Source organism: Eulemur rufifrons, chromosome 7 (genome assembly GCF_041146395.1).
Source record: "Eulemur rufifrons isolate Redbay chromosome 7, OSU_ERuf_1, whole genome shotgun sequence".
Lineage (NCBI taxonomy): Eukaryota > Metazoa > Chordata > Mammalia > Primates > Lemuridae > Eulemur > Eulemur rufifrons.
The window spans coordinates 108,366,277-108,390,699 of record NC_090989.1 but is presented as its reverse complement, the minus strand read 5'-3'; the positions used below and the strand labels follow the sequence as shown (position 1 = coordinate 108,390,699).

Below are 24,423 nucleotides of genomic sequence, written 5' to 3'. Positions count from 1 at the left end.
TTGAGAAAAATAACCCAGACACAAAAGTGAACAACTATATGATTCCAATGATTTGAAAATCTTACCTATGGAGATAGAAATCAGAACAGCAGTTGCCTATAGGGAAATGGGATTGACTTAGATAATAGTTTGAAGGAACGTTTTTGGGGTAACGAAAGTGTTCTACATCTTGATTGGGATCTTGATTACACAGATGTATATATTTGTCAAATCCATTGAATCTTACATTTAAGATCCATGCAATTCACTAATGTATATAATTTTAAAGTTTACTTTAATTTAAAAAGATTAACAGAAAGCAATGTTTTAGCAGAAGTCCAAAAGATGTCTAAGACCAGCACTAGACCTGGATGGTATTTCTAGCTCTCTTTCCTTATATAGAATTTTAAAATTTTATTTTATTTTTTTACTATGTTCTACATTCATATGGCTTAAAAAACAAAAAGCATTAAAACAATCCCAGAAAAACAAAAAAGAAAGAAGCAGTAAAAATTCTCACTCCTTTATTTTCCATCCTCTCAGTTTCCCACTCCATAGAAAACTACTCTTCTCAGTTTCTTATGAATTCTTCCTCAGATTCTTTATGTAAAAAATTAAAAAAGGCCCTAAATTTTCACTTAGGGTGATGAAGTCCAAGAAAACATGGTGTTAAATGTTAAATATCCGGTTGAAAGCTGTGTAGCGTTAGAACTGCTGGCGTTAGAACTGTTATCAGAGATGATAGCATTATAACTGTTATTAGAAATGTTAACATTAGAACTGGAGATTCTATTTGATCAGGTCTTTGTCCAAGCTGGGGTTGTCATTACTTTTCAAAGCACAATTTCTGGAGAGATTTCATGTGTCGTCAGGCCTCCATGGATAGTCAGGTTAGAAATGCTCTTTTTGGCCAGGACTCTTGCTATTTCTAACTGCTGGAGCCATTGTTTCTCTTTAAAGGCACTGCAAGAAAACAAGTCATAATTTATAAGGAGGTCCAATCTTGTCCCCTTACGTAACTGAAAGGATGAAAATCTTTAGGTTGGTTTTGTAGCTGTGGCTACTTTATCTTATGTAGATAGGACGTGAAATATGATCCTTTCTAAAACCAGTTCTCTGTGATATAGTGGGAATGATATTTTTCCAAGGCAGTACTAGAAGTTTAGAATCCACAACCGTTAATAGAAAGCCACTCAAGGTCAAGTAGAATTCTGTGGGTTGAAACTTTTTCTATTTGACCTCCCTAGGTAGCCCCATACATCACATACTCACTGACTTCTTCTCCCCTCTTCCTTCTCTCCCCTTTTTCATTGAAAAGATATCAGATAGTTTTAGAGTCTTTAACTGAAATGCAGTGGAACTTAATGTTTTATGACAGCTATTCTCTGGCTATATGCTAATAAAGATTTGTAAATTTGGATAGGATTACTTTCACGTTATAGGATGCAAATATGGTTTGTTACAGAGGGGTTTTACATCCCCTTAAATGTTGGTGTCCTCCAGGAGTCTACATTTGCTCCTTTTTTCCTGCACCCTTATCCTAAGAGGCCTCTTTTACTCATTGCTTCAATTCCCTTATCCATGACTCCTAAATCCTGACCTTCCTTAAAATTTGCGTATCTCCAATTACCCAATAAAAATATTTATCCTATAGACACTTCCAGTTTAACATCTTTTATCTTCTTCTTAAACTTGCCCCCTTCTGTATCCTTGTTCTTACACATCGACTTTGCTATCTTCAACCATTTCCAAAACTATTAATAGAAACAAAACTCAATTTCTTCTTTCTCCACTTCCACATCAAATTAGTGACCAAATTTTATAGATTATTCTACTGAAATATCTCTCATATTTGGCCTTTCCCTTTCTCCCTAACTACTACTGTTCTAGTCTAGGTCTTAATGGTCTCTTGCTTCTCTTATTGCAGTGTCCTAACTCTACTGTAGTCTTTCAACACCTTTCCAATGAGTCTTCTACATATCTCCACCAGGTTTGTCTTCAAAAACTGATTATGTGACTTACCTTATGTTAAAAAAAAAAAAAAACAACTTCTATGAGTTTCTCACCCACCTCTTACTCTATAGGAAGGGGAATAAGAAACAAATTCTCCAATTGGGCACACAAGATACTTTTTAAAGTAGGTACAATCTACCTTCCTGGTCTCACCTCCAGTCAATTTCTCTCTGTCCGCTAAAGTGTGTTTTGCAAATCTGCTTACTTTCCCGAAAATTACGTTTCTTGCTTGCCCTCTCACAAGCAGTGCCTTTGACCATGTTACTACCTTTATCTGGATTCTTTCCCTTACCACAACCCTCTTTGTCTGGCAAAGTCCCATAGATTTTCAAAGGCCTTTCACTCAGTCTATTAGGAGTAACCGTCCATAAAAGTACCATAGTGTTTCAAACATCTGAACCAGGTCCATGTCTGCCTGATTCACCTTTTTTGATCTGTATTAATCCTTTACCTCAATGGCTGTGTCTCCCTTGGCCCTGTAAACTGAGTTAACCCACCCATGCTGCCCATAAAATCAGGTCTTAAGCCTTAAGAAAATCACTCAGGCACTTTTAGTCGTTCCCCATATCCCACCTGACCTAATTTGAAATCCTCTCTCTCCCTTCTGATGCATATCCTAGCTTCTCCTAGGCTCAGAGGCCATCCTAATTTACTCTCTGGCATTTGAAACCTGGCTTTTCTGCATTCATTCGAAAACCATTTATTGAGCACATACTGTATGCCAGGCACTATTCTATGTACTGGAGATAGAAAAAGTGAACAAAATGCGCAAGACATTCCTTTTTATAAAGAATAAAAACAGAGAGCTGTACCTTTATCCAGAGCACAAAAGCCCATCAGAGTCAGCATTTGGGATTACTGTCTATTCTTGGTCCACTCGAACTCTCCCCTTCAAATACTAACCAGGCCTGACCCTGCTTAGCTTCTGAGATCAGATGAGATTGGGCATGTTCAGGGTGGTATGGCCGTAGACTGTCGACTCAAACTCTCAACCCTCTGGACCAACCCTGTACATTTGAATCTTTACTAAACTGGACTTCTAGGTCACATAAACCTCACTGGAATTGGACAATAAGCAATAAGGAAGACTGTTTTCTAGACATTCCTTGGAGATATCCTTTGATCTGTGTAAAGCCTACACTATCTTCTAGGCTAAACAATGAGACTCTGTGTGACCTTCTGGCCTCAGTCACTGTCATATCTATGCCAGCTACATGTGCTCCCCAACCCAAACCCACCTTAGCACAACTATCTTGGAGTCAACTCTGAGAGGTATATTTTCATGCATCTAAAGGTAGTATTCTTGAATGACATGTGGTCTAGCAAATACTTTCATGTGATGCCAAATGACATGTCTGGGGTCCTGGTTTGGGAGACCCCACTTTCTATACAATCAGGAACATCTGATGGCCACTTTATCCACCCTGATTCAATTCCTTGGGTCAGCATCATGAAGGATTACATTAGGTTCTTCCCAGTCTCCTGGCTATGATACTAGCTTGGTAATGGTGCATGTAGCCACCAAGATAGTGTGCATTCACTCCTCATGTTTGTGTGTTTTTGGCACAAGAGCTGCATTGGTCATTTATAGGAGTGCTCAGAATCCCTGACTGCCTGCTTTGACTGACTTCTTCATGTAGACATAAGTGCTTTCATGACTCCTATGGGGATCATGAACCAGAGCAAGAATAGTGTTTAGGGGCACGAGACTGTAGGTCTCCCCTTCCTCTTTGTAGCCCACCAACAAAGGAAGGTGGAACACATCTTGGGAAGATCCAGTGGAAAGTGAGTGGAAACAGATGGGGAGGAAGGGGAGGGTATGAATAGAAGCAAGAGAAAAATTTTGGGAAAAAAATGGAAAGAGGATTTGCTAGGAGTAACCCTGCCAGAGTAAGTGCACAATCAGACCAACCACCTCTCCTCTTATGAGTCTCCCTTCTGCACTAACCCCTTTCTTTAATGAAATATTTTCCCAGAAATTTCCTTCTTGACCTTGAAATTACCTCTCCTTAATAATTCTAATCCTTATGAAATAATGGTTACGAAAAAACAGCGCACTAGTACAGCCTCTTTGGAAAACTGTTTGGAAATGTTTACTAAAGCTAAATGTAAACTTACCTTATGACTCAACAATTCCATTCCTAGGTATAGAGTCAAGAGAAATGAATGCAAATGTCCACCAAACCTCATATACAAGAACAATCATACATTTTTATTCAAAATAGTTTCCAAATTAGAAACAACCCAAATTTCCATCAATCGGAAAATAGATAAATAAAGATATATAACACTACATAAAAATGGAATACTACATAGAAATACGAACACTGAATACACATGAACACAGGGATGAATCTCATAGGCAGTATGTTGAGCAAAAAAAGCCAGACATAAAAGGTATGTGCCATATGATGCCCTTTATGTGAAGTTCAAGGACAGGCTCAATTAATTTAGGTGACAAAGATCAGAATAATGGTTATATTTCAGAGGGATTATTGACTGGAAAGGGGCATGTGTGAAATTTTTGGGGTGCTGGAAATAGTTTGCATCTGATCTAAATGGTGCTTACATGGATATATGAAAATGTAAAAATACAACAAGCCATACATGTGAGATTAGTGCTCTTTATGTATTTTACTGTATATTTTATAACTCAGTCTCCCTTCCCTCCCAAGGAAGCATTCCACCCCATAGACACTGGCAGCTTTTCTCATCTAAAACCACACATTTTGTCGCCTTAAAAACAGATACTTTTGCACATCTCTATTCTTCCTAGTGCATCAGTGGGCCATAATAAACACTTAGTGAATGTTTGAAAAATAAACTCATTTTTAACATGTCTCTGTTGATATAACAAATCAGTATTTTCTTTCTTGTGTTTACAGCCTGATTTTAAGATTGGCTATATAATTTTTTCAATTAATTATTTTCATAGAAAATACTATCAATTTTAGATGATCTCTTTTTATACATTCTAGTCTCACAAATGACAAAGACTAAAGCTGTTAAGCAATGTCTTCATCTATTGTCAACCTCATTATGTCAGATCCTGAATTTTGCCAGTTTTAGCGCCCGAATTACTCTCACCACTAGGTGGCAACAACCTAGCTGAAATAAAGTAGAAGTGAACTAAAGACCAATACAGAAAGGCAAGTAAAACAATCTAGCCTTGTTTTTTCTTTCCTTCTCATTACACTGAGTATGGGGAAAAGCCACTCTTAAATCTATACTTCTGCTGTAATATTGGCATCCAGTAATACATAATTAGTAATGGGTGGGCCCTTAGATCTAATCAGAGTTGTATTTTCAGTGAAATCTATTGACCAAAATTTATCTATCTTATGAAGTAAATGTGCCTGAAAAGTCTACTTCTGATACACTGCGTATCTCTTTAAATGTGCTAATGAATTAGATTTTTAACTCACTTTAAATATTAATGTCAATTCTAGCACTCTATCCAATATAGATCTCCCCCAACCCACATATCTTGTCTAATAAGTCAACTCAAGTCTTTATGGTTCAATTTGTCATTAAATTGTTCCTATCTTTCCTCCCATTTTCATTACCATCTAGTCTTCCATGACACTTTTGATGTCTTCCTCTCATATTTCAAGTTTCCCTCTTCTCCATTTAATTACAATCAACAATTTTTTATTAGCTTAAAAAAAAAAAAAGCAGCAGCAGCAAGGGACCTAGCTAATCAATACAACTATTTTCACTATATCTCTTTTCCTCCTGAAAGCTTGAGGAGTAAAGTACTACATAGATTGGATTGGTCAATAGTATTAATTCATTTTTCCCTGGTCACAAGGTTAAGATGAGGTCCTTAAAACTGGGGATCAATGCATTGGAAAAACTTGTATTACTTTGTGTGGCATAGTAGAGCTTCATGAACTATTGCCCTAGACCTGCCTTATTAAAAGTTTGCCCTTTGTGTGTTTAAAGAGAAAGCATTACCTTGCCATAGCTAAACAGTAGATTGCGTTCTGCCTTGGAGTCTTCCCACTGTGTTCTGAGAAAGATGCAAAGGAGGACCTTAGTAAAAAGTCAGCACTGGGTGTCATATAGTAAAATGATGAGTGTGAATATCCCACTCTTGAAACTGAAGGTAGAGGGACTTGGGGAAGATATATATTTTTTATGAGGTTTTGTCGTTTCCTAGATGTGGCAGTAATTTTTTTCTGATTTTGTTGTTGATGTCTTTGTAATTCAGAGAACATATTTGTATCTACCAGTGGAGGAAATTTGAGGATTTGTTCTCTTGTATCTGGCTGTGAAATTGCCGAAGCATTGCTTGGTTTCCTGTTTGCAGTTTGTTCCATGAGAGGTGGTAGCTTGTGCACGGTGCTTTGTGAATCCTTGTTCCCAGTCTTATGCCAGCTCTTCGAGGTCATTTTTGGTTCGGTAAAACCATCCACCATTACAGTGTCTCCAACTTTTGCCCAAAAGACTCTTGCTCCGCAAAGCTGGCTTTTATGAAGACCGTGACTCTTAGCTCTGAGGACCCATTGTTTTATTTTAATATAAATCCTCATTGGGACTGAAATTTTCAGAAAAGAAACCATGGACCACATTTTACTCAGCAAATATAATACACAGTCTTTATGTTTGTGTTTGAAAGCGATGTTCAGGGGAGTTTGTCCTGCTGCATTTTTGCATTCCAGGCACAACACACTGCAGTTGACAAAGGCCTTTAGAATCAACAGTTGGCCGGCTTCTGCAGCTGCATGAATGGGGCATTTAGAGACATCTGCATGAAGGGCTTCATGGCACCATGCTCGATAGGGGTGAACACCGACTGCTTCGTGAGGCCTCACGCCCTGCTTCAAGGCCCATTCAGTGAGTTCAACGTACCCATAAAAGGCTGCAATGTATAGCACTACTCTTTTCTGATACCTGAATAAGTAAAACAAGTGGGGAGGAGGTGTTAAGTCAGCAAACAGACAAAAGCAGTTACACTAAATATTCGGAAGGCATTCTAGTTAAAATGTTTATTTCTTCTTAACTTTTACCTAAAAAATGTTTTTTAGAAAAGGCAGATAGTGATATATAGGTTAAATTATACTGGTCCCACTTATACATATTATCCTACTGTGCATATGTAAATAATTCAAACTGGTTTCCTTGGAGCGATTGTCTTTCTTATAAAAATCAAATGCTCAGGAAAAATATTAAGCATAGAGGGAAAAAAAGGAGCTTTTTAGTCTGGTGATTTACATTCTTTGAGCTCTTAGATTTTACTTAAAAATTGTTAAGTGTAGATGGTTAAGCACTAAACTGTCAGAATCCAGTACCCAGTTCTGCCCTTGCTTGCTGTGTAACATTGGACAGGTTTCCTAATCTCAGTTTCCTCATCTGTAAAACAAGATAAAAAAGTATTCACCTCATTAAATTGTGATAAGTATTAAATAAGGTAATAAATATAACACAGTGTCTGCCACAAAGAAAGTATTCAATAAATACTCACTATTAAAAGTAACAATACAACACAGCTATTTCTTTGGATTTAGAACATGAAAAAAGAGATATCACTATCTCACAGTAGAAATTGATGTTAAATATTTGAATATTTTATAAAATTCTAAAAGCTGCTATTCCAATCTACTACTTCACAGAGCCTTGGAACTCTTGGTGGGTGTGTGGGCTTCTATAAAACATGATTAAATCACCCACGAGGGGCACTGTTCTAAAATACCACTGAATTAAAACCTAAAAGTTAATGCAACTTATATATTTGGGAAGCTGTCGACTGCATTAATACATTAAAATGCCCACCTGCTTCTCCAAGCCTACCCTCCTCTAGTGCCCCAGCCATACTTGTTACACTTCATGTATAGCAAAAGTGTGAATGCTTGTATTAGATGTAGTTTGAAAAGTTACATGTGAGCTTAGGAAGAGGTGGACAATGTTTTTCAGCCAATCAACTCTCACGTGTTTCGTTTTTTTTTTTTGTTTGTTTCTTTTTTTTAAATAACTGAATGCGGCCGGGTGCGGTGGCTCACGCCTATAATCCTAGCACTCTGGGAGGCTGAGGCGGGAGGATTGCTCAAGATCAGGAGTTTGAGACCAGCCTGAGCAAGAAAGAGCGAGACCCCGTCTCTACTAAAAAATAGAAAGAAATTAACCTGACAGCTAAAAATATTTAGAAAAAATTAGCTGGGCATGGTGGTGCATGCCTGTAGTCCCAGCTACTTGGGAGGCTGAGGCAGTAGGATGGCTTGAGCCCAGGAGTTTGAGGTTGCTGTGAGCTAGGCTGACGCCATGGCACTCTAGCCCGGGCAACAGAGTGAGACTCTGTCTCAAAAATAAATAAATAAATAAAATAAAATAAAGCAAATAACTGGATATGAAAATGTCAAGGTACAGATAGATGCTCCTTGACTTATGCTGGAGCTATATCCTGATAAACCAATTGTGAGTTGAAAATATCACAAGTCAAAAATGCATTTAATACATGTAACCTACCGAACATCATAGCTTAGCCTAGGGAAACTTAAATGTGCTCAGAACACTTACATTAGCCTACATTTGGGCAAAGTCATCTAACACAAAGCATATTTTATAATAAAGTGTTGAATATCTCATGTAATTTGTTGAATATCTCATGTAATTTGTTGAATACTGTACTGAAAGGGAAAAACAGAATGGTTGTATGTGCAGTTGAGGTATGATTTCTACTGAAAGCATATCACTCTCACACCCTTGTGAAGTCAAAAAATCTAAGTTAAACCATTGTAAGCCAAGGACCATTTGTATTTATTCTGTCAGGCTTTCAAAGTGTTGCTAAAGGCCAGGCGTGGTGGTTCATGCCTGTAATCCCAGCACTTTGGGACACCAAGGCAGGAGGATCGCTTGAGTTTGAGACTGGTCTGAACAACATAGTGAGACCCTGCCTCTACAAAAAATACAAAAATTAGCCAGGCATGGTGGTACATGCTTATAGTCCCACCTACTCAGGGGGCTGAGGCAAGAGGATCACTTGAGCCCAGGAGTTTGAGGTGGCAGTGAACTATGATCATGCCATTGCACTCCAGCCTGAAAAACAGAGCACAGCCCTGTCTTGGAAAAAAGTAGTGTTGCTAAAAGTCTGATATCCAAACCAAATTGAAGTTACCTATTTAATTTCAGTTGGCCTTTGAGCAATACAAGTTTGAACTGTGTGTGTCCACTTATGCATGGATTTCTTCTGCCTCTGCCACCCCTGAGACGGCAGGACCAACTCCTTCTCCTCCTTCTCCTTCTCTGCCTACTCAACATGACAATGACAAGGATGAAGACCTTTATGATGATCTGCTTCCACTTAAAGAACAGTAAATATATTTTCTCTTCCTTATGATTTTCTTTATAACATTTTATTTTCTATTGCTTACTTTATTTGTAAACATATTTGTAAGAAACAAAATATGTTAATTGACTATTTATGTTATTGGTAAGGATTCCAGTCAACAGTAGGCTATTATTATGGTATTTGGGGAGTCAAAATTTATATGAAGATATTTGACTGCATGAGGAGTTAGCGCCTCTAACTCCTGTGTTATTCAAGGGTCAACTGTAGTTGATATTTCCTGAGGAAAGTCTACCTGAATTGCAACCAGTCACCAAAGACTGTCAACCCTGGTAGCATCCTTACTGTTTTGTTCCAGCGAATACCTCAGTAACAATGTCTGGTTGAGACACGCTAAATGGAACTGGCATCAAGCAGCGCCCCAGCTTTAGAGTGAGTTGCAGGCGTAAGGTCTGGTGGAAGTTCAGTAAAACATTACAGCATTTGCTAAATTAATTTAATATTAATCTCCCATACTTGAGTACTGGTCCTTCTTTTGATAAATAGCGTTGGACTTTAAGTTTTTGTCCAAGGAGACAACCCATCAGAAATTCCTTCCATCCATCCCAGACATCCAACCGAAGTGTTGTGCCTGTGGATCAAGAGAGGTAGTTTATGATTTCAGCCCAGCACTGTGGTTTGGCAATCCATAAAACTTCTGATGATAGCTTTCCTCAAACAGAGGAGTGAGCTAGATGCAAAATGAAAAGTAACCTTGGAACAAGGAGATGGGGATGCTATTTTTAGCTTAGGCTTTTATTGGCTTGGAAAAGCCGTTTAGCTTCCGTGCATTACCATTTTCTCATCTGCTCAGTGATTGCATATAATGCTGAAATATTTTTGCAGCTATCTTAAAAACAGTCCTGTAGACATTGATTTAATGCTGCTATATATATTACCATGTAAACTAAAGATATTGCATTGGAAGAGGAAACTAAGAAACCCATGGCAGGACAAACAGCCTTCCTGGGCCTTTAGCTTGCAAATAGGCTGTGAGGGAGTTGAATGATGCTCATCAGCTAATATGCTTGCTTTATCTTTCATGAAACAGGAGCCATTCTCTGTTATGGACATAGAAGTAATTTACTGCGGCTGGAGAATTTATCACTTGCTCTTCAAAATCTGTTCTTTCTGTGACACCACAGAAAGGCTTGTGTTTTCCAGACATCTTTCCTTAGCCTTCTGCTCTTCTCACTCTACACATTCCTCCAGGAATTAAACCCAAACTCTTCCCTCTCTGGCCCACCCCGCCTTCTCTGGCCTTTCTCCAGTCTGCCTCATTCACTCTGTTCGAGCTACCTTGACCTTTTACCTGTCCTTCAAACACACAAAGTCCACTCCCATCTCAGGACCCAACAACTTACAATTTCTTTTGCTTGAAAGGGTCTTCATCTAGGCTTTCACAGAACTGTGTCCTTTTTATTCCGCTTTCAATTCAAACATCATGTCCTCACAGAGGACACCTCTTGGCCACAATAGCTAAGGCAATCACTGCCACCACTACCTCCTCCCTTCCATTACTCTTTGTCCCATGACCTTATTTTAACTTCTTCATAGCCCCTGTCATCAGCACTTGAAATTATTTTACTCATTTGGAGATTTTCTTTTCATGCTTCCATTGAAAGGAAAGTTTTTTTTCAGGACTTGCCACACAGCCTGGCACTTGGTAAGTGCTCAGTAAATACTTGTTGGCTGATTGCCTGGCAATCTCAGTGACGATGATGGCTTCCTTGCCCACCCGTGTTCCACTCTCTGGTCCACATCTCCAGGCAGGCATCTACTCCAGCTCCAGACTCCCGCTGCTGGGATGTTGCCGACTGAGGATGGCACACAACCCCTTCATTCTAAAAGACCACTCAGCATCTTTCACCCCAATCTGCTTTTCTCTTGCATTCTTTGTATTAGTTGGAGTTGGTGGTGTAATATATCAATTTTTCTTGCTACCTAAGCCAGATATTTGGGAGTTATTCTTCATCCTTCCCATTTTTTCATCCCCAACATCTAAATAATTGCTTATGCCCGACAACTTTAATATTTAGGAACCTCATAAATATTTAGGAACTCTGTTTCTTTGCCTCCATCTCAACCAGCCCTGCCCCATTTCAGGTCTAGATAATCTCTCCCCTAAATCTACATTGAGACGCTCCCAACAGCCTCCCCTTGTCTTCATTCAAATCTCTGCTCAAATGTCATTTACTGACCAACTATCTAAAATAGCCTCTCCAACCTTACTGCATCAGTCGTTATTCCCTTACCTTGCTTTCTTTTACTTCATAGTTCTTATCTCTATTTAAAATTAGGTATTTTTCTGTTTGCCTCTTGGCGCTGATCTTCCCCCACTGAAACACAAGCTTTAAGAGGTTAGGGACATTGTCGCTGTGCCTGCTTTCCTCAGTGGAGCCTGGCTCATGGTGGATGCTCAGGAAATGTTTGTCAAATAAGTTCTGCGTCACTCCCCAAACGCCCTCTGGCCTCGTGCTGGCCTCCTAACCCAGCAGGCTAGCCTTCCAATGAAACTTCTAATTCTCTATTCTTAATTTCGGATTCTTTTTTTTTTTTTTTTTTTTTTTAAAGAGGAGCCACAAAATTGTATGAGTTTTACCAAACCTGGATCTACCCACTCTCTACTTGCAAACCCATCTACCATGCCCAGGCCACAGGAAAGCAGATGGGAGCACCAGTGCCCATTCCGGGTCATCATCTCCAGCCTCTCCTCACATGGCCCCTGATGCCCAAGTTTCTGGGTTCTTCATTTATACTCCAGGAGCCAATATCTGCCTATATCATTTGAACTTTTTCTTCCTGAATATGAAAACCACTTCTTTGGGCTTCCCCTGATAGGGGAAACAAAATGTTTGGTTTGTTTTTTTTTTTTGAGACAGAGTCTCGCTCTGTTGCCCGGGCTAGAGTGAGTGCCGTGGCGTCAGTCTAGCTCACAGCAACCTCAAACTCCTGGGCTTAAGCGATCCTACTGCCTCAGCCTCCCGAGTAGCTGGGACTACAGGCATGTGCCACCATGCCCGGCTAATTTTTTGTATATATACATTTTAGTTGTCCATATAATTTCTTTCTATTTTTAGTAGAGACGGGGTCTCGCTCTTGCTCAGGCTGGTCTCGAACTCCTGACCTCGAGCGATCCACCCGCCTTGGCCTCCCAGAGTGCTAGGATTACAGGCGTGAGCCACCTCGCCCGGCCAGAAACAAAATGTTAATCAAAACTTAAAGGGCATCAAAAAAGGTTTACTGGTTTGGCAGCGTAAACTGTTGGAAAGAGCCCAGTCCTGGGTATATGATTACCATTTATTAGCATTATGACCCTAATCAGAGCACTAAACTTCTCTGAGTCTCGGTTTTCTCATTAATAAAAGTAATTAAAATGACACTATAGGTTTTCATGGGCCTAAGGGCTGGTAGAAGGACCCTGGAGCCAGCCCAGATTTCAGGGTCTAAGCTGACAAGACCCTGCTCCTGGAATGGTTTCTCAGATGCGATGTGCTCAGAAGGCATAAATACATCCCATACAGCATTTATAGTGAAAAGTACCAACTGGCATCATCCTGTAAAGGCATTCACTCATTCACTCATTTGTTTAGGTACTCCCTGTTCTAGAAAGGATGATTATCAGTTTATGAGCATATATAAAATATAGGCAGAATAACAAAGAGATAAGCATGTAAATCAGCAAGAAGAAAGCAAAACCCAGGGCAGAGATTTTAAAGCTAGAAATGGGGCTAAAATGAACATCTGTACCATATGGGTTGATGCAAGAAAAGGTGTGTGTGTGTGTGTGTGTGTGTGTGTGTGTTGGACCTATGTGATGTACCATTAAGCCTCAAGTTGCAAAATCCCAAATATTAAGATATGTTTAGCTTGATAGATTCTTGATAAGTTAGTCATTAAATGTTCTACTAGCAAAACCCCCTTTCCCCCTCATTACTTATCTCCTTCTTAATTCCTCTAATCTTTCTTTCGCCATCCACTTTATTAAGTGGATGCTGCTTTCTCTGAGCCCACCAATAACCTTTAATCCTCAAAGTTTTTCTCATAATTGTCTTTGGCCTTTCATCATCTGTTACAATACAAAGCCCCAATTTTCCTCTAGACTCTGACTCCTGTCTGCTTGTCCTGACACCAGCCCTTGGCCCTTAATACATCCCTCTCTATATTTACTTTCTAAAGAAAGTACCTCTCCTAGAGTTTGACCCCCACCTCCATGGGCAGGACACCTATGTCAATATCTGCAAACCCAACCCATCACTCAAGCCCTAGCTCCATGTTTATAGCGGAGCATAATTAGACCTTAGTTGTACTTACAGCTTTGCTACTAACTGACTAGCTGAATAACTTAATAAAAAGTACTCTCTGACTTTCCTCATCTCTCAAGCTTAGGACCCAGAGCATAACACCTTTTCTCAATTTCCCCACCACTGTCCCAGTGTCAGAGCTTCTTTGGTGCTTCCTACTTCTTAAATATGATCTAGTATGATACCCTGTCTCTTCTTCCCGTGTTTCTCAGATTTGTCTCTTCCATTCTAGTGGAATTAATTAATTCTGGGACTATGAAAAGTGCCTGTTAGTGCATCTTGCCACCTGCAGGCTCTCCTCACCCCTTTCTACATTTGATACTGTTTGCTACCATACTAAACTTCTCTTAAAACACTTCTGTTCGAGAATGCATATGGCTTTGGTTGCAACCACATTAAGCCTGCACTCTGTCACCTCTTCTCTGAGTCCCTTCTCCATTTGCCCTCAGCTCTGTTTCCCAGCACTCTCAGAAAGCCTCCTCCACTTGTCAGAACAGTCTCCTGCTTTCTGTACCTCCCTGGGATAAGCCCATGTCTGTGAACCTGTGACTCATGTTTTCTCTTGGCCTAGAAGCCTGGAATGTCTTTCCTTCGTCCTCTCAGATATCTGATCCATAGTTGCTGCATTGTTGTGTGCTCCAGCCCCACATTCTCCAGAATGCCTTCCCTTGACCCCTTCGGCCTACATTGAGCTGGCTTATTGGATTATAACTAAGTATATGTGCATGCTTCATTTCTACCACTCTACTGTAAATGTCCTGGGTGCAGAGGCAGCTTTGTGTATTTCTGTATGAGCTAGTATGTGCAGTGCCTAATTGAGCTACTTAAAAATTTGATTTTCAACCTGGACTGCTTTTCCAAAATGTCCTGATGTTCTACTGGCTTTGGAAAAGGGGTCAAGGCTCAATTCCTGGTAGTAGCAGGGATGAGTCATTGACTAGAAAGGGTAGAACCTGGAAGACAAGCTGATCAAGGACTCCTTTACCCTCTAATTAAAAGGGCTGGATGCTTAAGGAATGCTACTGGTGCTTTTGGCAAAGGTATGAAGCAGGCAGGCCAAAGAGCCCTTCCTCCTTTCCCTTTGAGGTCCTTCTTTCCTTGCCTCTCCTCCAATGCCCTGTGTTCCCATGGTGGCCAAAGCCATCACCCAGATCATGTTAGGCTCTTAACCTTGTATCTGAAAACACACATTCCCTAAAACTCCCACTCACAGAGAGTCATTTTAAGAGGTTTATGTGTTGCCCTTCACACACCCTGAGCAAGTGGTTTAATCATTCAGAAACTTTGCTTTTTTAAAATCTGTAAAAGTTGGGGTTTGGCCAAGCCATTTTAAATTCTCTTCTAGCTTTAAAAAATGTCACATCATAATCTAAGTAATACAGGCCTAAAGAACAGTCATCCAGAGTTTATTCTAGTTTTGTTTTATCCTTTGGTATTTCATTAAATAACTAGATTATCAGTTGCTTGGAGACAATGCCACTGTGTGCTCTTCCTCCCATAAGCCTCCATTGTGTTCTGGGCCGGGTTCAGCCTTCAACAAGCATGCAGAACAGATACGTGCTTTATAGTGAAGTACTCTGAGGACAAATCGTGGAACTTCACTTCCTCTGGTTAAAAATAGGTACAATAATTGATGTCAAAGTTTTGAGAGCCTCTATTTAAAATAGCATGAAAGAATAATGCTAGGTAAATATAATAGTCAGGAGAAGTATCAATAAATGCAAATTTAGCAGTTATAAGAAGCAAAACTACTTACCTCAAGGATTCCTACAAAGCCCTATGTATAGGTTGGGAGAACTCAAATCCATTGCAACAAATATTACCATACAATATTAATCTAAATATGTGCTAATTGTCAGCAAAGATTCATTCACCTCAGGTGATAATTTCTATAAGATTTGAGCCATTTTCTAATATGCTAAAACAAATCTGACAGCCTTTGAGTCTGTCTTATTAATTTTTGGCTATAGCGGACATGACCTAGAAGAACAGTGTTTAAAGAGAGTCTGTAATCTGTCCACCAGGGCTAAGTGCCAGTCCACTAAGGCAGCTTTTCAGCCAGAACAGTGCTGGCTTCACACTGTTAAACAGATTATTTTAATATAACTAGCAACATTTTAAAATGAAATTGCAAAAAGCAGGGTTCAGAATAGTGCGTATCATATGCCACCACTTGCTACCAAAAAGAGAAAAAGAATATGTACTTGAACTTCAAGAATATATAGACATATATTCTTGAAATATATTTTGAAAGAGAAAAAGATAAAATGGTCTGTTTTTTGCTTTTCTATCCTGAGGATATTAATGAATCTTGCTTTTAGAATAAGATTTGACAGGGCTGTGAGACACTTCTTATTTCTTAGTCTATAGATCCAGATACAAAAGTGAAGTGTTTTTAATTTACATCCACAATTACCTTACAGAGGTTTCAGTTTAGAAATAATACTTCCATTTGTTGAGATTTAATTTGGAAATGCTTTTGATTCTAAATCTTCAAAACAATGGTGGTTACCTGTGGAGAGGGAACTGAGTGCTTGAAGGGCCAGGAGAGAGAGGGAGTCTTACCACTACACATCCTTTTATACTTTGATATTCAAATCATGTAAATATATTAACTATTTTAAAATAAATATGTAAATAAAGTTAACAGATTGCATATAAAAATCCAGATTTCCATTTTCTCTTGAAAAGCTACAAAATCTGGTGTCAAAGAACCCTAGAGCTGAGCAGCAGCTGCTATCAAATGTAGTGGGCAGTACCAATATCAGTCCGGTAGTCCTTAAGGGTGTTGCAGTCATACATCTCCAGTCCCTCTGGGGTCCGAAGACAGTAAACACTCACAGGGAAGCCACATCTCAGAGTTATCAGTGTTCTCAGATCAGACACTTTTTTACCAAGAAGGGAAGTGCCCTCCATTATTGGCATTGTCTCCTGAGTCACACCATTGAACACATAGAGAATAGGCTTGTCTTCTTCCTAAAGGGAAAGAAAAGGAGGGAACTTATTGTCTGGAGGGACAAGCATTTCAGAGGGTGATATTGAGCATCTCTAGCTCCCACGACATAGCTGTGAAGGGTGAAAGCAATGGCCAGTTGAGTTCTCTGACTTCTGGTCTGAGAAGTGCAAACTCTTCTGTCCTGAGGATACTAATGAGTCTCCCTACTTTGAATTAAGTGAAGGAGACTTGCCAGGGCTTTGAGACCGTTCTTACTTCTTATCTACAGACCCAGATACATAAGAGGTGTTAATTTAGGAAACACTCCTTTCTTATGCTGTGGATTCTTAACCTTCAGTGAATTTTTTTTTTTTTTTTTTTTTTTTTTTTTTTGAGACAGGATCTTGCTCTGTTGCCCGGGCCAGAGTGCAGTGGCATCATCCTAGCTCACTACAACCTCAGACTCCTGGGCGCAAGCAATCCTCCTGCCAAAGCCTTCCAACTAGCTAGAAATACAGGCGCATACCACCATACCTGACTAATTTTTCTATTTTTTGTAGAGACAGGGGTCTTGCTTTTGCTCAGGCTGGCTTGAACTACTGGCCTCAAGCTCCAGGGCTCAGGAGTTCTCACCTCAGCCTCCCAAACAGCTGGGCACTCACCACCACACCTGGCTTTCAAATTACTCTTAACAGTTAACTAGCTACTATATGATGTTAGAGAAACAGGCTAAAAAGAATCTTCTCAGAATATGAGTAATCATACATTTATAAAGATAAGTTTCTATAATGTAGGCATACATATAGCTCACTCTGCAACAAGTACTAACAAGGGAGAATTACAAAATATCTGGCAATCTTTAGATGAAGAAAGTGCAAGGAAGAAAATATTATCAATTGTTAATGTAGCCAGGTTCTTAAATATCAAGGAAATTAACACCTACAGAAACTGTTCATTTTTTTTCTTTTAGCACTCAGAAACTTTTTATCATATAAATAAATAATAAATGTTGAATGATATCGAGGCCCATTTAATCCATAACATATCTGGAACATAGTTCTCATTGAACCATTTTAATTCTGCATAATCCACCATTTTTATAAACCTTGTTTCCTTGTGGAAAAACCCATTTGGAGTTCTAATGAGGCACACTAGAGACACTTCTTCATGTTGGTTGTATGAAGAGGGAGCCAGTAGATGCCAATTAATAGCAACCTGCTAACCTACCTTATCCACATAAGAGGAGGCATCTCTCTACCTCTATCTGTAGTTATTCCTCCCCAACTATTCTGAATGAAGGAAGACTGGTCAGTTACACTGAAGGACGTCAGATGCCTTTAAGTAAACAATACCATACACAATACCATACACAAATCATTATTGGACACATATAAAATTAGATTTTCTTTTTATAAACAAAGACAAACAAACTAAGAGACTATAGTAGGAGATACAGTGCCTTTCTTTTCAATAAAAACAAATACATTCTATTTCATGGGAATAATTTCACTTTTGTCTTGAAAAAACAAATGTAAACTCACTGTAAATACATACATGTACATTAACAATAAAAAAGGAAAAGTTCAAAAGAAATAGACTAAAAGAAAACTGGAGTTAGTGCAAGTTTTGAACACTATTATACTTTTTTACTAAAGTTCTGCTTTTTTATATTTTGCTATTTTGGAGTTGTAGCACCACATAAGCAGAAACTTGCCCCAGCTATTCCAGAGTGAACAAAAAGGGGAAATAATATTTGTTTTTGTTGAACTGAATGAATTCTAGTTGAGATGGCTTCATAAACTTCTCTTTATGGTATCCTGGAGAGGTTATACTTGCAGTCTAGGACACTGAATTGAAATACCTTTCTTCACCAAATTCTTCCCATACTTTTTGTTATGGCTCATCTTAGAAAAGACAGTCATTTTTTTAGAAGTTTGTTTTCATTTGTAATTATACATTTTTAAGAAACCTGTTTATACATGCTTTTGTATATGAAAATGTATTCAAAACGTAAAATCATATACGTATCTCCTAGATTTTGGTGTTTATACATTAATAGTACCTTTTGAAAGCTAAAACATTTATCATTCTGAATCAATTTTAAACCTTCAATATAGTACAAACTTCTCCAACTTATTTGATAGACACCTACTCAGTGATTTTGCAGTTAACCCAATCTCTCACCATGAAACAGCTTTTCACAACATTCCAAGGATATCAGAAGGGATTAACTGTGTTTTGACCCTGGCACTTGGTAACTGCAAGTCTGGGAAACTGGAATGAGTCTTCGAGAGACTGAGTCCACTTCATGCTCTAGAAGGCACAACCTGCCAAATAGTTGTCCCCTTTGCGTAGGGCATCGACCTGTGACAAGGTGCTCCCAATTAGGCCTACTCATCCACCCCCATTTTAAATTAGGAGCTAGTAAGGCAGAGAAGCAGCAGACACGGAGGATTCTCCTAGTAATGGCATTTCTGCAGCATTGCCGGCCTGGCAGCAGGACTGGCAGCATGTCCAGTGCCTGCTTCGAGGTCTCAGAGGTGGCTGCAGTGGTGACCTTCCTGGACTAGTTCTGGGGCATGATGCTATTTCTGGCTGTGTAATCTCTGAGACTGATTCTCCAATCTTCCTGGAAAGACTGTGACCTACCAGTAGCCTTTCAATTATTAATATTTATTTTCTGCTTAAATTATCCAGAGTTTGTTTCTGCTGCTTGCAACTAAGCACACTGATGCTAGTCAGCAGAAAAGGCAAGAATACTGGGAAGTGTTTTGCCTTGAGGGTAGAGAGGCAGGGGAGATGCCACAGTAAGAAAGGGAATCCAGTTCCTGAAATGCATCTCAATACCTTGCTATGAAGTTGTGGACAACAATTATATACCTTCTTGTTACTGTTCATATTTTACTTCTCAAGCTTTTATCAACTCATTCATTCAACACATACTTATGTACAGCCTACTGTGTGCCTGGTACTATTCTATGCACTGGGTGACACTAGTGAACAAAACTCAAATAATAGTTTCCATAATAATGCAAGTCAAAATGAAGGAGGCAAATGTTTGCATGCCAGACAAGAAACATAGCCTTTTGCAATGTCTTGTGCCATGGTTTACAGGGACACAGTGAACTGCAACAGCATCAGCAATGGATGGTCAGGACTGACTCCTATATTAACAGAATTTAGAGATATATGCCATAGAAAAGATTTCTTATGGCTTCTATAGGAGTTCTTTTCCAAAGAAGGAAAAGTCAATGCAATGTTCATTCCTTACTATTCTTATATCACTTCCTCCCTTTCCTTTTCCAAATGTGTCTACATTATTGTTAAGGAAAAGGTATAATATGCAGGGAAACTGGAAAAAGTATTGACTGTTTTAAAAATGTATTTAAGGGTAGATCATTTCTGTATTTATCTAGTATCTTTCCCTCTTTTCACACAAGCAAAACCTTGTAATCACTCACAAAAATATAAGCACAATAAAGGAGCCAAATATCTTGGATTTATTTCATGACACATATATACTTGTACATTTTTAAAAAGAAAAGTGCTTACTTGCCAAGTTTTTGAACGTTGCAAAAGTTTTTGGTTCATATCACGGTATTTCTAAGTTGTACCAGAATTAAGAGATTCTAGATTCTCAAAAGGTAGAACTAACTTGCACAAAGTAACATATTAAAAACCATTAAATAGGAAAGGTACTACTTAAATTTATATATAAATAAATATAAATATATGTATATATATTTATGCAATAAAACAATAACATGACTTAGAAAGCAGCCTTTGGTTACCTGAGATACATCGAACATTATAGAGTTGGTATGACTGTATTCTTTGAGGCATGGGGTATTCTCATAAAGTATTTTTTGTCATGGTAAGCTCATTTTGGACTGCTATACATAGACAGTAATGTCAGTTTGGACCGTTATACACATATAGTAAATAGTATAGACTTTTGGAATAGGCCTGTTTTATCATCTAACTAAATAGGAACTAAGGATGGAAAACAATATTTAGGTAATTCTTTTCCTTCAACTTAAAGATGTATTTTCCATCTCAAAGTTAGTGAGAGAAATTTGCTAAGTATAATTCTACTGTACAGAGTGAAGAGTAAGATTAATAATATTTCATGGAACTTGAGAGGTTGTTTTTTTTTTTTTTTTTTTTTTGAGACAGAGTCTCACTCTGTTGCCTGGGCTAGAGTGCCGTGGCATCAGTCTAGCTCACAGCAACCTCAAATTACTGGGCTCAAGCAATCCTACTGCCTCAGCCTCTGGAGTAGCTGGGACTACAGGCATGTGCCACCATGCCCAGCTAATTTTTTTCTATATATTTTTAGTTGTCCAGCTAATTTATTTCTATTTTTTTAGTAGAGATGAGGTCTTGCTCTTGCTCAGGCTGGTCTTGAACTCCTGATCTCAAACGATCCGCCTGCCTTGGCCTCCCAGAGTGCTAGGATTACAGGCGTGAACCACCGCACCCGGCCCCCATTCGTACTCTTAACACACTTTGTATACATTCCTGAACAGCCATCAGATTCCTTCAGTCAGCTCAAATGTTAATATTGAACTTATACCACTATCTCTAAGCAAGCAAACAATAAACAATTTTGAACCTTATTATAGGCATTAGAAAATTCTGGGAAATTTTAGAGGGTTGATCCTGTATAATACCAAAACAGTATGTAAATATATTTAAAGATATAAAAAGAAGACATTAAGAAATGACATGGAATTTGGTCTACTTTGAAAAGTATTTATTATACTACAATTTTCTGAGTATCAGAGGGAGAATATTGGAAGAAATCACATTTGTTTTTATTTCCTTTTATGATAATTAGACATTCTTTAAGCATATAAAAATAATATAAGTAAATGCTCATAAAACATTAAAACATATATAAATATGGTCTTTTTATTTACATAAGTGGGATCATATACTGCTTATTATTCTGTAACTTGTCTTTACTATTTAATGATAAATATTGGAGTGTATTTCTTTTAAGCATCTATTTAATCAATCACTAGAACATATTAAAAGAAAGAGTTAACTTTGACTACCATGAAAAATTTTTTATCGTTAAATATGAGAAATTAGTGCCTCATTTAGTGGAGAATGTATACTTTACTAAGTTCCTTGAGGTTCATGTTTTCATATAGGCTAAAGACCTAGTACAGAATAATACTTCTATCCTAGAGTAGCAGCTTTTAAATTCTTTGGGCCACTCATCTCTTTAAAAAATTGCTGAAAGTTTGACTTGATCTTGAATCTAAAAAAAAAAAAAAATGCTGAAAGTTAAGGATCTTCTACCCAGAAAAATCTCCAGGCATATACATAATTTTGTATATTTTAAAATTTTAGAGTTCTGTAAGACTCCTTAAGCCCAGCCATTGATCCCAAGTTAATCACCACTGATTAAAGATACTTTAGAAATGAAAAAAGCTATCTCCATTGTATGTACACCTAATTTGAAAGGCTATCTGTCTGGATTTGAATGTAGAAACTTCTTCATTCTTATTTTTGCTGAGAATTTCTTCTCCTTCCTCACTCCACTGCCCTTAATCATTATGGCCCCACTGAAGTGACCAAATCCTCTTCTTCCCACATCAATATTCTAGGTCAGCCTCTTGTCCTTGTTCTCATATTGGTTTGTGGTGATCTCTGTGATGGCTGGGTGGGGCAGGCAGCAAAAGGGACAGGGGGAGAAGGAGTAAACCAGGGGCAACTCTATCCAGTCTCCATATCTTACTTCCCTTTACAGCGCAAAGCATGCAAAAGACCAATGATACAAATGGAAGAGAAATACTCTAAGTATTGAAATTACATTGGTTGACTTATCCACAACTTTATTCGAAATGTGACAGACATCTTGGACAAAGGTTATTCTGATTATCATACCTTAACAAAGCATTTGAGAGTTGAGCAGAAAGATATTCCAACATCAGCAAGGCTCCAACTGTCCTTTAGAGCAGCTCCAGCATACATCAGCTCCAGATACCGCCTACCTTGTTTGTCTTCAGAGAGAGGAATGTGGAAATAATCCTTAAAAATCAATAGCATATTATGAAATCAGAACATCTCTAAATTACTAGACCAGAAATGTAATCACTTTTCTTTTACATTTTTCCACTGAGCATTATAATTGTCTGGGACAAAGGGGAGAAGTATTAAACAGGGGTTCTTAACTTGGAGACCTCACAAATAGTTTATAAATAGAATTTAGATGGGGAAAAAAACACATCTTCATTTTATTAACCCTAAATGAAATTTAGATTTTCCTTTAATTATGCATGTAGGCAGCAAACTAAAGGATCTGTACCTGTGACTTTGCCACTAATAGAAATCACAGATATTTTCATATCACATTGTAGTTGTTGCAAATATCTCAAAATATTTTTACTGATCCCTACTTTGCAAGTACAATAATTATTAGATGCATTGCTAGAACTTGTCAGTTAATTGGTTAATAAAGAAGCCCACATGTCACTATATCACACATTTGCTACTTAATATTTGAAAATTGTATTTCAATATAATTGGTTTCCTTTTTATCATATATATTTTATTTTATGCATTTAAAGACATTCTGAGAAGAATCCCATAGGCTTTGTCAGACTTCCAAATGTATTCCTGACACATAAAGGCTAAGATCCCTGTGTTAGAAGAACTAGATTTCAGTGATCACAGTAATCTACTGACTATCGTTTAACTATGGTTAAGTAAATGCTCCTTAGCAAATGGAAACGACCACCGTCTCCAAGTTAAATATTTGATGGTCAGGAACTAAAAATTTTTCCTAATTTTTCATTTTAGAGCGAATATTTATAAGACATTTGTAAGGAAGATATTGTATCTAAATTCTTTTTTTTTTTTTCTGTCTCTGTGATCCTAGGTAAGGATCTCAGAGCCTCTCCAAGCATCAGTTTTCCCAAATGCAAAGTGAAGCCATAGCTTACAAGTTCTCTAAAGTCCTCTCTGCTTCCAGAATCCTTTGCTATTTTATAGTTGCTTGCTCAACCAAATAAGGCATCTATCTGATAACTGGCATACTCCACTTAGCATAGCCTAAAGTTAGTGTCTTACTTTTGTCCTTTTATGAAGAATTGCAGTTATCTCATTGGGCCCATGCACAACCCACACATTCTCTAAAGAGAAGTGAAACAGTTTTTTTCCTGACAATTTCCTGGCTCAGTTTGCTTTCTTGTCTAACACCTCCAGATTTGGTATCTTCTTATTGATCTATCATGTAAGCAAATGATGATATTTTCAAATAGTGTTAGTTCCCTGTTTGCTGAAAACATACCCAATAGTATCTCTACCCCATGTATATTTTAAACTGCACTGCATAGCTAAAATTAATATACATTTTGGTGGCTCAGGAACAAAGTACATACCTTTATCATCAGCTTGACAGCCTCTACAGTTTCATCTGCTGAAACATCAAATGGTTCAAAAGATCCTTCAAAGGATATGAAAATCCTCATGGTGCAATTACGTTTTCAACAAAACAAAACAAAACAAAACAAGACAAAAACTTGTTTCAAAGATCCTACTGAATAGCTGGAAAAATTTCAATTCACAATTAACGGCAAATATGGTAGCCAGAGGCAGCTGTCACTGTCTAGCCTCAAAGATAAGCTGAGAAAATGTGAAGAGCCTGATCCCACAGTATTACTGTATCAGGCAACACAGTTGCAGCTGCCTTGGAGGAAATGTTTCTCTGGTGAAGGCAGTAGTCAACAGTCGCCTTGTTCTTATATTACAGAAACCAGCAAACTTGACAATGGTTGAGGCAAGTGTGAACAAGCTCAAACATGTAACACAAAAATGCTAGATATAAATTACACGCTTTTGTGATGTGACCACCA

At 38.2% G+C, this 24,423-nt stretch overlaps 1 protein-coding gene across 2 annotated transcripts; it reads right to left on the bottom strand.

Moving 5' to 3' along the window:
• Positions 1–410: 410 nt before the first annotated feature.
• ANKUB1 (ankyrin repeat and ubiquitin domain containing 1) lies at positions 411–24,245 on the bottom strand. 2 transcript variants are annotated; one of them, XM_069473103.1, is made up of 6 exons: positions 23,950–24,245; positions 22,454–22,597; positions 16,380–16,596; positions 9,794–9,908; positions 5,950–6,888; positions 411–942 (listed from the first exon to the last, which is right to left on the bottom strand). In XM_069473103.1, exons 1-6 carry the CDS (start codon positions 24,037–24,039, stop codon positions 813–815), a joined length of 1,635 nt encoding a protein of 544 aa, XP_069329204.1. In that variant the 5' UTR covers positions 24,040–24,245; the 3' UTR covers positions 411–812. The 2 variants fall into 2 exon arrangements, with proteins under 2 accessions (XP_069329204.1, XP_069329205.1); XM_069473104.1 differs by having other exon boundaries at positions 16,462–16,596; positions 22,454–22,569.
• Positions 24,246–24,423: the final 178 nt, after the last annotated feature.